The 12,663-nt window shown below is 39.2% G+C and overlaps 1 protein-coding gene across 1 annotated transcript in view; it reads right to left on the bottom strand.

Moving 5' to 3' along the window:
* The window catches only part of LOC150075208 (extended synaptotagmin-2-like), a 301,413-nt gene that overhangs the window by 152,948 nt on the left and 135,802 nt on the right, over nucleotides 1-12,663 (bottom strand). The window contains exon 13 of the mRNA XM_090388399.1: nucleotides 1,040-1,139. Coding sequence (XP_090244525.1) covers nucleotides 1,040-1,139 — 100 coding nt within the window. The remainder of the gene's footprint in view (nucleotides 1-1,039; nucleotides 1,140-12,663) is intronic.

The raw sequence follows: 12,663 nt of genomic DNA, 5'->3' as shown, positions 1-12,663 counted from the left end.
ATTGTGCAGGCAGATATGAAGTTTTCTGAGCAGTGCAGACGGGCACAAAGAGTACCTCATGGTGTCTTGTCAATGATATACAGGAATTTTTCTAGCAGGGATAAGGAGGTGATTATTCCCTTGTATAAGGCAATGGTCAGGCCACACCCTGAGTACTGTATACAGGTCTGGAGGCCTAAAATTTCAAGAAGGATGCAGAGCTGCTGGAACGAGTACAGAGAAGGGCAACAAGATTGGTGAATGGAATAAAGGGTTGCTCTTACGAAGAAAGGCTTAAGTTTTGCAAATTACAGTGTATGGAGACTATAGGCACCGGCGAGGTGATCTGACAGAGGTGTATAAAGCCTTGAATGGTTTAAGCATGCTCAATGCCAATGGGATTCTTCCTCTTGCTCAGAACAATCACCTGAGAGGGCATGAATTCAAATTGAGGAAAGACAGATGTAGGATAGATGTGCAGAAATTTGCCTTTAGCCAGCGGGTAGTTGGTTGGTGGAACAGACTTCCATCCCTTGTTGTGGAAGTTGATAGCCTAAATAAATTTAAGGCTCAGTTGGACAGGTATTTAGAACGAACAGAGGGGTGAAATGGGAGTGATTTTTTTTTTTTTTTTGGCTGATGCTGCATAAGCTTGCTTTATTGCATCACGTGCCTCTACTAATGCTATGCAAATAACGTAAGTTATTTGCATAATCATAACTAAGATAGTTACACGCCATACAGTGACAAAATTTTGTAACTAATTTTTTTTTCAATAAATGGTGAGCGCATTCTTTATTGTACCTGTTGTCCAAATTTCCCTTCAGTACGAGCCTTAGAACTCACTCCAGAGCGCTCTACATAGGGATACTTTAATTTTAACAACCCTGTATATATATATTGTTCATCAGTTACAGGAAGTCACCTAATCCTATATAAATAGTAAATTCTATTTATATAGGATTAACTACATAAATAAGTGGACACTGGATTTTACATTTTCTCTCTGTCACAAAGATACAGTGTAAGAAAAACATTACACTAAAATAATTTTACTTACTTGATATAATTGCATAGGGATCAGATTTACCCATTCCTAACATTCCTACGTCAGCTTTTACCAAGTCTTTTGCCTCAGCCAAATAAATTCGTAATATGCCCTAAAAAAATTTTTCAACTAATATATTCAGAATTATGAAACACTATACAAATATTAAATAACTCCAGCTATATTCTGTATATTATATTTAATATACTTAAGATTATTTTGAAAAGCTACAATAACTCACAAAAATTGTTAATGAAGCTTAAATACAGAAGTGAATGGGAGGATACTATTTTTCCACATGAAAAAGTTTAGATTACTTTTGTACAATTGTCAAGCATACATTATTTCTTAATTGGCCTCCAAAATTGCTTAAAAATGAATGAGGGTTGGAGTAAGAGAAAATTCTGCTAAAAGTTGTTTTTAGTGTTAATCACATTAATATGTCACATTCCTTTTTTATATCACTATTTCATATTCCTTTTTGTAGTTCTGTAGGAGTATAATTAATATTAGCAGTGTTTTAATTAAATCTGTAAACTAAGTTTATAACATTATGAATGTAACTGTATAGCATAATATACAGGGTGTTTCAGTTAAACGTTTCAGAACTTCTAAGAGGGGTAGGGTACATCCTGACAACTCGAAATCATATAGCAATGTGGGGTCGGAAATGCTTTCCTGAAGCGGTGTTGTACACAGAAGCACCATAAAGAAAAGAGACCGTAAGTGAGAAATCGTTTTAATAATACATGAAAAGAAGCAAAAGGTACATGGATTAAAGTAAGTGTTCGAAGTTTCTTCCACGGGCTACAATGCACGCCTCACATCTCCAACGCATGAACATCCAAACATTCTGGAATACTCCAGGCGAATTTCTTCGGCAGCTACTGCGATTTTTGCAACCAGCTCCTCAGCATTGTCAACAGGGGTGTCATAAACTAGCGATTTCATATTACCCCAGATATAAAAATCAAGACATGATAGGTCGGGTGACCGGGCAGGCCAACGCACGGGACCACCACGTCCGATCCACTGTTGACCAAATGTGACATCCAGGTAGTTACGAACATCTCCGCTATAATGGGCAGGGGCTCCATCGTGTTGGAACCACATTGTCTGTTGCGTCGATTCAGAAATCTGTTCATCTCTCAAAAGTTGTGGCAATACTTGCTGCAGAAAGATCAAGTAGATAGGTCCGGTTAGACGACACGGTAACAGGTAAGGTCCGATGAGGTGATCTCCCATAATACCGGCCCATACATTGACCGAAAATCGAATCTGTGCTGCACGACGACTTCTGTGTACAATACCGCTTCAGGAAAGCATTTCCGACCCCACATTGCTATATGATTTCGAGTTGTCAGGATGTACCCTACCCCTCTTAGAAGTTCTGAAACGTTTAACTGAAACACCCTGTACAACATAACTTGGTAGCACAATACGTATTATTTATGCATAACCTGTGAATAGTGTAGTGTTATTATTGAACCTTGGTATTTCTTAGTTTAGTGTAATATTCTGAAAGTAAATTTAAACAGAAATCATGCCTCAGATTAGAGTAGTAAAGCAAAGAGTTCAAAGTGGCAGGAGTGCTATAGCTCAGGGGAGAACTGAAGTCAGCAGTTCTAGAAATCATGGCATTATAAAATGTGTTAGTTTGATGTTTGCAGACCTATCAGAAATGGAATATGATACAGCTAAAGAGGTTGTTTTTGTTGTGTTTGTGCAAGTGTATGAGGATTGGTTGTTGGGTTTTATTGGTGCATTAGCAACTAAGGCTATAATGTGCCAAGAGTATGAGGAAATTATGCACAAGCTTAGCATTCTAATGGACCCTTAAAGGGCATGAAGAAAAGGTTGATGTCCTCAAAGGAATTAAAATGAAGGCCAGCTAGAGATTACACTTATGCATCAGACAACAAAGTGAGAATCCTAAAGGCAGAATCCACTAGTACCACAGGAGGTAATCAGTGACTCTATTGTCGGGAAAATAGGAAATAAGAGTATATTGTAAAAAAAAAAAAAAAGGTGGAATAGGACCAGGGTATGTCTGCCATGGAGCAAAAGATTAATAATGTAGAACACAGTTAATGTAGAACACAGTTGTCATCTTTTAGGAGCACAAAAGGTGATGGTGTACAAGTTGTCACTAACAATATTAAGAATAGGAGACCTAAGAATTTACTTAACAGGAATAGGGCAATGTTGAGAAAAGGTCACAAGTTAGGATTAAATTTAAGTGTCTGCAATAATGCCCAGACATGATAGGAAGGAATACATGTTGAGAGCCTTGTCAATCAATTCGACACTGGAGAAATTCTTCAGAGCTTGTAGAACAGAATTTTTCTATCATAGTCTGTACTTATAAACAGGAGAAACCATTTTTTGAGGGATCAGATACACTTAAATAGATGGTGTGCAAGAATATTTTGTGATATCAAGGCCGTGTTAAAAAACTGTAGGTCAGAAAACTGCTATCTTGGGTGGGGGGAGGGAATATACAGAATAATACTTTTAGAGCAGCCAGAGGCAGGAGTGAACCTGCACAGCTTATATTGGGACACAGCAGACAGGAAAACAAAGTGTGGAGATTAAAAGGCCTGCCAACAGCACTCATTGGGACAATTAATTACACAGGATGTATTAGGGTTACTAGGAGAATAAAGAGGTCACATACAGTTGCACAGCCGCTAAAGTTAGGAATACAGTAAATAAAATTTGAGGAATTTTAAGTACTGGTTAAGTCATCAAATGTGGACATTGTACAGATATCAGAAATATGGTGCCACTCAGATATAGGTAACATAGAATTTGAATATGGAGAATACGTTTACAGAAAGGACTGGAGAGCAAGGATGCTACTGATTAAGATGCACAGGCTCGAATGCAGTGTACCTAGTTGACAAAGGTGGACAGGGTAACATTGAGCCAGTTTGTTTGACATAAGAACTGGAAAAACAAAGTGAGGTTAGGGTATGTTACAGGCCAAATGAAAGTAATAACTATAATGAAGAAATATAATTAATAAGATGGGGGCTACTGTGAAACAACAACAAAGCTAGCAACAAAACTACACACCAAGTTGTTGGAATGGTTCCTGACTGTTCAGGTTGCCAAACAGCAAATAGCAGATCAGAGATGTACCATCATCATGAAGAACCTGACAGTTCAGCAATATTGGTAAAAAAATCAAGCAGGATGTCAGTGACCAACTATAAAGAACAACAAATATGGACACAACTGAACCAGAAATGAAGGAGATACATCACCATGGACCCTGTAGTAACAGATGTCACATGTTGATGGTGCCACATGGCACCAGAAACAATTCAGCACATCACCATGGGATGTAGGGTGATCACCCAGATGAAGTACATTCACAGACATGACCAGGATAATATGTCCTGACCACCTGGGTAGTGCAAAAATACCAATTGATCAAACAAAGTGCAGCATATTACAAGTATGAACCCCAGGCCATACTAGAGACCCCCTACTCATAAACGATGCTGGGACCGTGCAATAACAATGGACAAGACAAATCCCTCATAGACTTGAAGGAAAGGGATACCTAGCTGATTGACATATCAGCAACCTCCAGAAAACACACAAGGAGGTACACAGACCTAAGCCAGGAAGTCAAAGTAATGAGGCATATGGAACAAGTAATGACTATCCGAATCAATGCCAACCACTGGCATGGTGCCAAAGAGCCTTCAGAGAAACTTAGCAGCAATAGTTTTTCCAGAGGACACTTACACGAAACTCCAGAAAGCCACAAATTCTGAACACCTGAAGGATAGTAAGAGTTCCTCAACTAACAGTAATAATAAGCGGACACAGCCAACCACCCCATACACTTGGTACCAGTATCCTTCATGGGGTGGAAAAAAACCCCATAAAGGAGAAAAAAAGTTTTATAATAATAATAAAAGGCCAATGTAATTACCTCCTCACACAGATACCTATCCAGCTGACATTTGAATTTCCCCAAGCTGTTGGCTTCAAACACTCATGGAAGCAACTTATTCCTGTAATTAAAAATGTGCTTGAAGAAAACATCCTGTTGTCCAGTCTAAATTTCTTCCATTGTAATTTCCTTGCAATGGTCTAGTTCTGAAATCATTTACAAGAGTGAAAATTCCACCCTCATTCATTTGACTTTCACCTCTCGGAGCCTTACGGACCACAATCAGGTCCCTTCTAAGGTAAAGTCTCTTCTTCTAATTACTAAACTCTGTAGCCCACATATTCAGAATTTTTCTTCATGTGGACACTTTTTCTAATCTGACCACAAGTGCTGCCAGTCTTTGGACCTTTGAGAAGTACAATGTCATTTTTATATGCAGTTTCCATACCTGAACACAGTACTCCAAGCACAGACTTAAAATCACCTTGTACAATGGGATTATGACTCCCCCATAATAAATTGTAGTCCCAATTCCCTTCCTTCATCTACTTTTTTATAATTCAACTCCACCAACTGTATAAGTTATTTTGGGGCTGCTATTCCCCAAATGTAAGCTACTGCGTTTTGCTCAATTAAAACATTGATCATCCCTTTCTGAACATTGCTTAGTGCTGATCATTAACTACACTCCCAATCTTAACATCTGCAAATTCTTACATCACATCCCATATCCCTTCATCTATGCCATTTTAAAAAAAAATTAGAAACAGTGGTCCCAGTACCAATACTTGAGGAACCCCACGTTTAATGTTAGCCCAATATGAAGAGTAAACATTTATCACAATACTCAGCTTCCTTCTAATCTGAAGAGTAAACATTAATCACAACACCCAGCTTCCTGCCCTGTGGTCCATCTAAGGATCCTACCTGTGATCCCAATGTTCCAGTTTATACAATAAACTCCTGTGCAAGACTGAGCAAATACTTTTGCTAAAACCCACATAAACATTGTAATTTCTTACATACAGTTTGTGAATGTTTCAAAATAGTTAACCAAGTTGGTCAAACGTGATTTTCCCTTTAAAAGATACTGTTTCCTTCAGGATTCCATTTATATCTAAATGACCCTGTACTGCACTTTTTGCTTTCATGATCTGATCATCGCCTTCATGATTTTCATTACTGCTTGAAATAATTAAGAAGCACTGCAGGATCATCTAGACAAGACTTCAGTTATAGCTCGGTCACAGCATGGCTTTCTTAAGGGAAAGTCTTGCCTGACCAATTTGATTGGATACTGTGATGTGGCCACAAAGGAACTGGATGCAGGGAATAACTTTGATATCATATATTTGGATCTTAGAAAGGCTTTTGATACTGTTGCACATGGAAGACTGCTGCACACATTGGAGCAGTGTGGCATTGGAGGTAAGTTGCTGATATGGATCAAGGGATGGTTGAGTGGGAGAAGACAGAGTGGTAATCAATGGACACTGCTCATCGTGAACTAATGTTATTAGTGGAGTCCCTCAGGGTTTAGTGTTGGGTCCATTGTTGTTTTCTGTATTTATAAATGATATTAATGATGGTATATCAAGCTTAATGTCCAAGTTCGCAGACAATACGAAGTTTGGCAGAGTTGCTAAGGACACTAATGACAGTACGCTGCTGCAACAGGATCTAGAAAAGTTGAGCAGATGGCCTGAGAGGTGGCAAATGTAAAGTACTACATATGGGAAGCAGTAAACCCAGAATAACGTATCAACTCTGTGGTACTACACTGACAGTGGCAGAGAATGAAAAGCACCTAGGGGTAATTGTGCAGGCAGATATAAAGTTTTCTGAACAGTGCAGATGGTCTGCAAGAGTAGCTCATGTTTTGTCTTGTCAATGATATACAGGAATTTTTCTAGCAGGGATAAGGAGGTGATTACCCCCTAGTATAAGGTTTGTTGTGGTCAGGCCACACTTTGAGTACTGTATATAGGTCTGGAGGCCTCATTTTAAGAAGGATGTAGAGCTGCTGGAACGAGTACAGAGAAGGGCAGCAAGATTAGTGAATGGAACAGAGTTGCTCTTACGAAGAAAGGCTTAAGTTTTGCAAATTACAGTGTCTGGAGACTAGGCACCAGCGAGGTGATCTGATAGAGGTGTATAAAGCCTTGAATGGTTTGAGCATGCTCAATGCTGATGGGATTCTTCCTCTTTCTCAGAATGATCACCTGAGAGGGAATAAATTCAAATTGAGGAAAGGCAGTTGTAGGATAGATGTGCGGAAGTTTGCCTTTGGCCAGCGGGTAGTTGGTTGGTGCAGACTTCCATCCTTTGTTGTGGAAGTTGATAGCCTAAATAAATTTAAGGCTGAACTGGACTGGTATTTGGAATAAACGGAAGGGTGAAATGGGAGCGGGTTTTTTTTGTTTTTTTTTTGGCTGATGCTGCATAAGCTTCCTTTCTTGCATCATATGCCTCTACTAATGCTAATTCAGACTAACTGGTTTGCAGCTAAATATTCTGCTCTTAGAACTCCCTTTATATACTACAGTTTTTCTGTCCAAAGAAGCCCTCATAATTAATCTTAATGGTTCCATGTACTCTCTTTCCACCTCTCTCAAAATTATTGGATCATCATCAGCCATTTTCAATCCACTGCAGGATGAAGGCCTCTCCAGCAACTTCCAGTTCCTTCTGTTTTTTGCAATGGCCATCCATTTACTTCCCACGAACTCGTGAATTTCATCTGTCCATCTCCGTTGTTGTCTTCCAGGTTTTCTTCTAGCTCCTCTTGGGTACCATTCTGTTATTTTCTTAGTCCATCTGTCATCACGTCTTCAAGCTATGTGTCCTGCCCAAGACCATTTTAGTTCTTTAGTTTTGATAAGAATGTCCTTTACTTGAGTTTACTGCCTAATCCATGGGTTTCTCTTCTTTTCTAACAGTCTGATTCCCAATATAATTCTTTCCATTCTTCGTTGCATAGTTTTCAGCTTCTCTTCCATTCTTTTGATGAGTGCCCAAGTTTCACTTCCATAAGTCATGGTGGGGCGTATACATTGGTTCATTATTTTATGTTTCAGACAAATTGGGATATTGCTCCTCAGTACGTGACTATATTCCCTGAAGGCTGTCCATCCAAAATTTATTCTTCTCTTGATTTCCAACCATTTATCATTGTTACAGCTAATGACTTTTCCCAAATAAGCACATGAATCCACCTTTTCAATTACTGCTCCTTCAATGATTATATCCCATTATGTGGCATACTTGTTCATCATTACTTTTGTTTTAGCCATGTTCAACTTTAGTCCAAAATCCTTACTAACTCTGCATAACTGATTAATATTTTCCTCTAATTCTTTGGAATCGTGGCATATGATTACAATATCATTTGCAAATCATAAATGGTGTAGGTACTCTCCATTCACATTGACTCCTTTATGCGACCAGTGCAACCTTCTGAAAGCTTCTTCAAGGGCAGCAGTAAACAACTTCTGATATATTTAAAATTTGCTACTGTCTTTATCTAGTCTAATAAAGGAGGTAGCATTCTCATATATATTCTTAAAAACCATAATGTGTGTGGTGTCTATGCCTTGTCTTTCCAGTGCCCGAAACATTGACTAATGCTGTATGAACTCAAATGTCTTTTCATAATCCACAATTGGCAGGCATAATGGTGTTTGATATTCATTTATTTTCTCCATTAGCTGTGATCCATAGTTGAGTGGATCCTAAAGCCAACTTGCTCTTTCAGTTGATTCTCATCAAGTATTCTTTCTAATCTGTTAGTACTGACCCTTGAACAACCTGTAGATGTGGGACAACAATCTAATTGGTCTATAATTTCCAATTTCTATTTATCTCCTTTTTATGCAGCAAAATTATGATTGCATTATTCCACTCCTTATGTGTCACACCTTTCCTAATATATTTTGTGAAGAGTCTTGCTAGTTTCTGTGTCATATCTCTTCCTCCCAATTTATTTGAATTTCTTTTTACCTATAGGTTCCTCGGGCTTTATCGTTTTCAGAAAGTTGCTGTATTGCTCGTCAATAACTTGGTCCTGAAAGGTCTGCAGAAGCTGAAACATGTTCTTAAGTTCCAGTACATACTGCTTTTTCTCCTCTTCTGTTATCTCAAAGAACTTTGTATTATTTACTCAAGTCAGTTTTTTCCTTTCTTTTCTTACATCTATATCAAGTGTATATCTTACCACTCTGTGATCCCTTCCAACATTTACCTTGTTCAGGATGGTAACATCCTTCACAATATACACCGATGAGCCAAAACATTATGACCACCCACCTAATATGATGTTGGTCCTCCATGTGCAGCCAAAACAGCTCATACCCAGTGAGGCATGGACGCTACAAGATTTTTAAATGTATCTTGTGGTATCTGGTACCAACAAGTAACCTGCAGATCCTTTAACTCCTGTATGGTTCGTGGTTGAGATGCCGCAGATCGGAGTTGCTGTTCCAACACAAACCACAGATGCTCAATGGGATTGGTGTCAGGAATTTGGAGGCCAGGGCAATACCTGGAAGTCTTCCTCATGTTCCGCGAGCCAGTCTCGAACAATCCGGGCGGTGTGGCATGGCACATTATTCTGCTGAAAGACTGCACCGCCAGAGAGGAAGACCGTTGCCATAAAAGGGTGTACCTGGTCACGAATGATGTTTAGGTAGGTGGTAGACATCAGAGTGCCCAGCACATGGATGACTGGACCCAGGGTATTCCATCACTCAAAGCATGACACCGCCACCACTGGCTTGTTTTCATCCCACGGTGCATCCAGACGCCATCATTTCCCCAGGTAAACAACGCACACGTATCCAGCCATCCACATGGTGCAACAGGAAATGTGATTCATCGGACTAAATGACCTTTTTCCAATCACTCAAGTTCCAGTTTTGATGCTCCACGTGCCTATTGTAGGCACTGTCACTGAACCGTGGTTAGCATGGGCACTCAGAGTGGCCTGCAGCTACGCAGCCTCATTTTCAGCAGGGTTCGATGTACTGTGTGTATGTGTGTGTGTGTGTGTGTGTGTGTGTGTGTGTGTGTGTTGCGACACATTACTCCCGTCACCAGCATTCCAATTACTGGCTGGTTGCGCCACAGTTGCCCTTCTGTTGCCACATACCATCGGGGGAGAGCCTTTGCTCACCTCAAGCATTGATCAGCTGTGGTCATCCAACACCTCGCAGGTGGTTCATGGATTTCCCCTCTTCTGACCACTTTCAGTAGGTACTATCCATGGCTGACCGTGAGCACCCCACCAGCCATGCCGTTTCGGATATGCTCTGACCCAGTCATCTGGCCATTACAATTAGGCCTTTGTCAAACTCGCTTAAGTCTGCTACCTTTCCCATCTGAAGAACAAGAGTAACACTGATTAATGGAGCTCAGTATCAGGTGTTTTTTATACCATGTCCCAACCCGCGCACGTGCCGTAGTTCACCTGCAGTTGCTTCGATTTGCATAATAACTTGCTGGTCATAATGTTTTGGCTCATTGGTATATCTCCTGTTAGTGAGGATGAAGTTGATTTCATTAGTTGTTAATCCATTTGGACTCTTCCAAGTCCTCTTTCTGTTCATTCTTTTCTTGAAAAAAAGTGTTCATTACTGACATTCCTCGAGATTCTGCAAATTCCACAAGTCTTTCACCAATTCCAAAATTTCCTATAGTTTTCCTTTCTGCATTGTTTTGTCCCTTTCCAACCTTAGCATTGAAGTCCCCCATAATAATGGTGTAGTGAGTTTTCTGTTCATCTAGAAGTCTCTCAATTTCGGTGTACACTTCTTCAACCTCTTCATCATCGTGGCTTGATTGTGGTATATAAATTATTATAACCTTTAGTTGGTATCTCTTAGAAATCCTGGGTAGTAGTCTTGACACCCTTGGTGATATACTTTTGAATTCCAAAATGTTGTTTTTTGTACCTTTATGGACCAGAAAGCCAATTCCATCTTCACTCTATTCACTGTTTCCAGTGGTGTACAACAGATTTCCACTTGATAAACTAATAAGTGAATCCTTTCTTCTTCTTGTTTCAGCCAAATAGATGACATTCCAATTCACATTTTCTAATTCCTTTTAAAGCTCTAATATCCTATCTTCACTGATGAGTGATCTCACATTGTAACAGGTCAAGTTCAGTTTCCGTGCATGACAGCACTGTCATACCCAGAGATTCTTAGCACCCTCAGCTTCCGCTCTGATTCTCTTGCTGCCACAGGGGAGTGAAAGCCGCTGGGTACCAAGGGCCATTTTTTTCGTTGTGTTGTCATGTGCTAGAGAGTTTGGTCTTTTCCTCTTCACGCTGACCAGGCATCTTGAAGATAACCACTCTACATGTCCGTTGCCACCAAAGTGACGTAACAGGACTTATCATCGAGAAGGTATGCATGAGTGGATTTTAGGGAGTTGGGCCAACCGGACTTCTCCTAAATCTTCTAAAATAGAAAGATATTGGATCCATCAAGGTTTTAGACTGAGTGTCTGATAACACACAGAATGCCTGTTCCCCTCTACTGGGGATATACCATCAACGACAGGTACCTTATTTACCGTAGGTTTGAAAGTTTTTCTAATAAGCAACCTTCTGCAATTTCACAGCTGCCTAGCTTCACTTACACAGTTCCTTTTCACCATGAAAGGTCTTCTGTCAGTAAATATCAATGGCTGTTTAAGCTATCTATATCATCTCGGTTGTTGCAGATAGCTTTTACTGCCACTTTCCAGCACCCATTACACAAGCGTTTGATCCAATTCATTATTTTCCACTTTGTATTCATATGTATTAAAACATCTTGTCCTCATTATTTGCCCTCTTTGCAATTTCCCATAATCATCTTCACCAGCCAAGCCTTTTCTCTGGTACTACTGAAAATCAACCTGCAGCTGCTTTAGTACTTTTCATTTCTCTGTAACTTTTCAATGTAATCTTTTACTACTCTCAAACTTTAGCTCATTATTTGTCCATCTCAGCATCCACCAATGCTATATTTTCTTAATAGTATATAAGCATTCGTGGTTCTGTGATTATTAATTTAAATATAGTAAACCCTCACTAATCTGGTTACAGTTAATTCAGATCGAAATATGAAAAATTCTGTTCACAGTTCAGCACTCTGAAAGACACATGGGATTTAGAAAAGTAGATAAGTCATTCTGACTGTGCAGAGAGAGACGGAACATACATTATATTGTCTTGCATGTTGTTTAGTATCGTTGTTCACTCTGAGTTGGATGGATATTATTGCTTATGTCGCTTCATTTGCGTACTTCTTTATATGTATATATGTAGATAAGTTAACACATTTTATATAATTATGTGTTCTAAAGAATCGAAAAGTGGAATAACACATTACTTTGACTCTCATTAACAAGTTCAAAGTGATAGAACTTCAAAATGGTGTTAGTAGAAAAAAAAAAATTGCTGAAGAATTTGGTATTGGCCAACAGACTGTGTCAGATAATAAAAAACAAAAAGAATCTATAAAAACATTTGCTTTAAAATTCAATGTGGGAAGTGATAATAGCAGTGTATCAAATAGACAGACATTAAAAAAACCAAAAGAAGTGTTGCTGGAAGAAGCTATATTTAAGTGGTATTCACAGCAATGATCAAGTGGAGTTGGCGTGTGATGCCAGCGCCACCTGATAAATGTATAAAAAGACAATACATTTATCCATCTATCGATGGTTAAACGTATTG

The sequence above is a fragment of the Mastigoproctus giganteus genome, chromosome 14 (genome assembly GCF_048544385.1).
Source record: "Mastigoproctus giganteus isolate SK-2022 chromosome 14, ASM4854438v1, whole genome shotgun sequence".
In the NCBI taxonomy this organism is placed as follows: Eukaryota; Metazoa; Arthropoda; class Arachnida; order Uropygi; family Thelyphonidae; genus Mastigoproctus; species Mastigoproctus giganteus.
The sequence above is the reverse complement of the archived record's forward strand: the minus strand, read 5'-3'. Positions and strand labels throughout refer to the sequence as shown.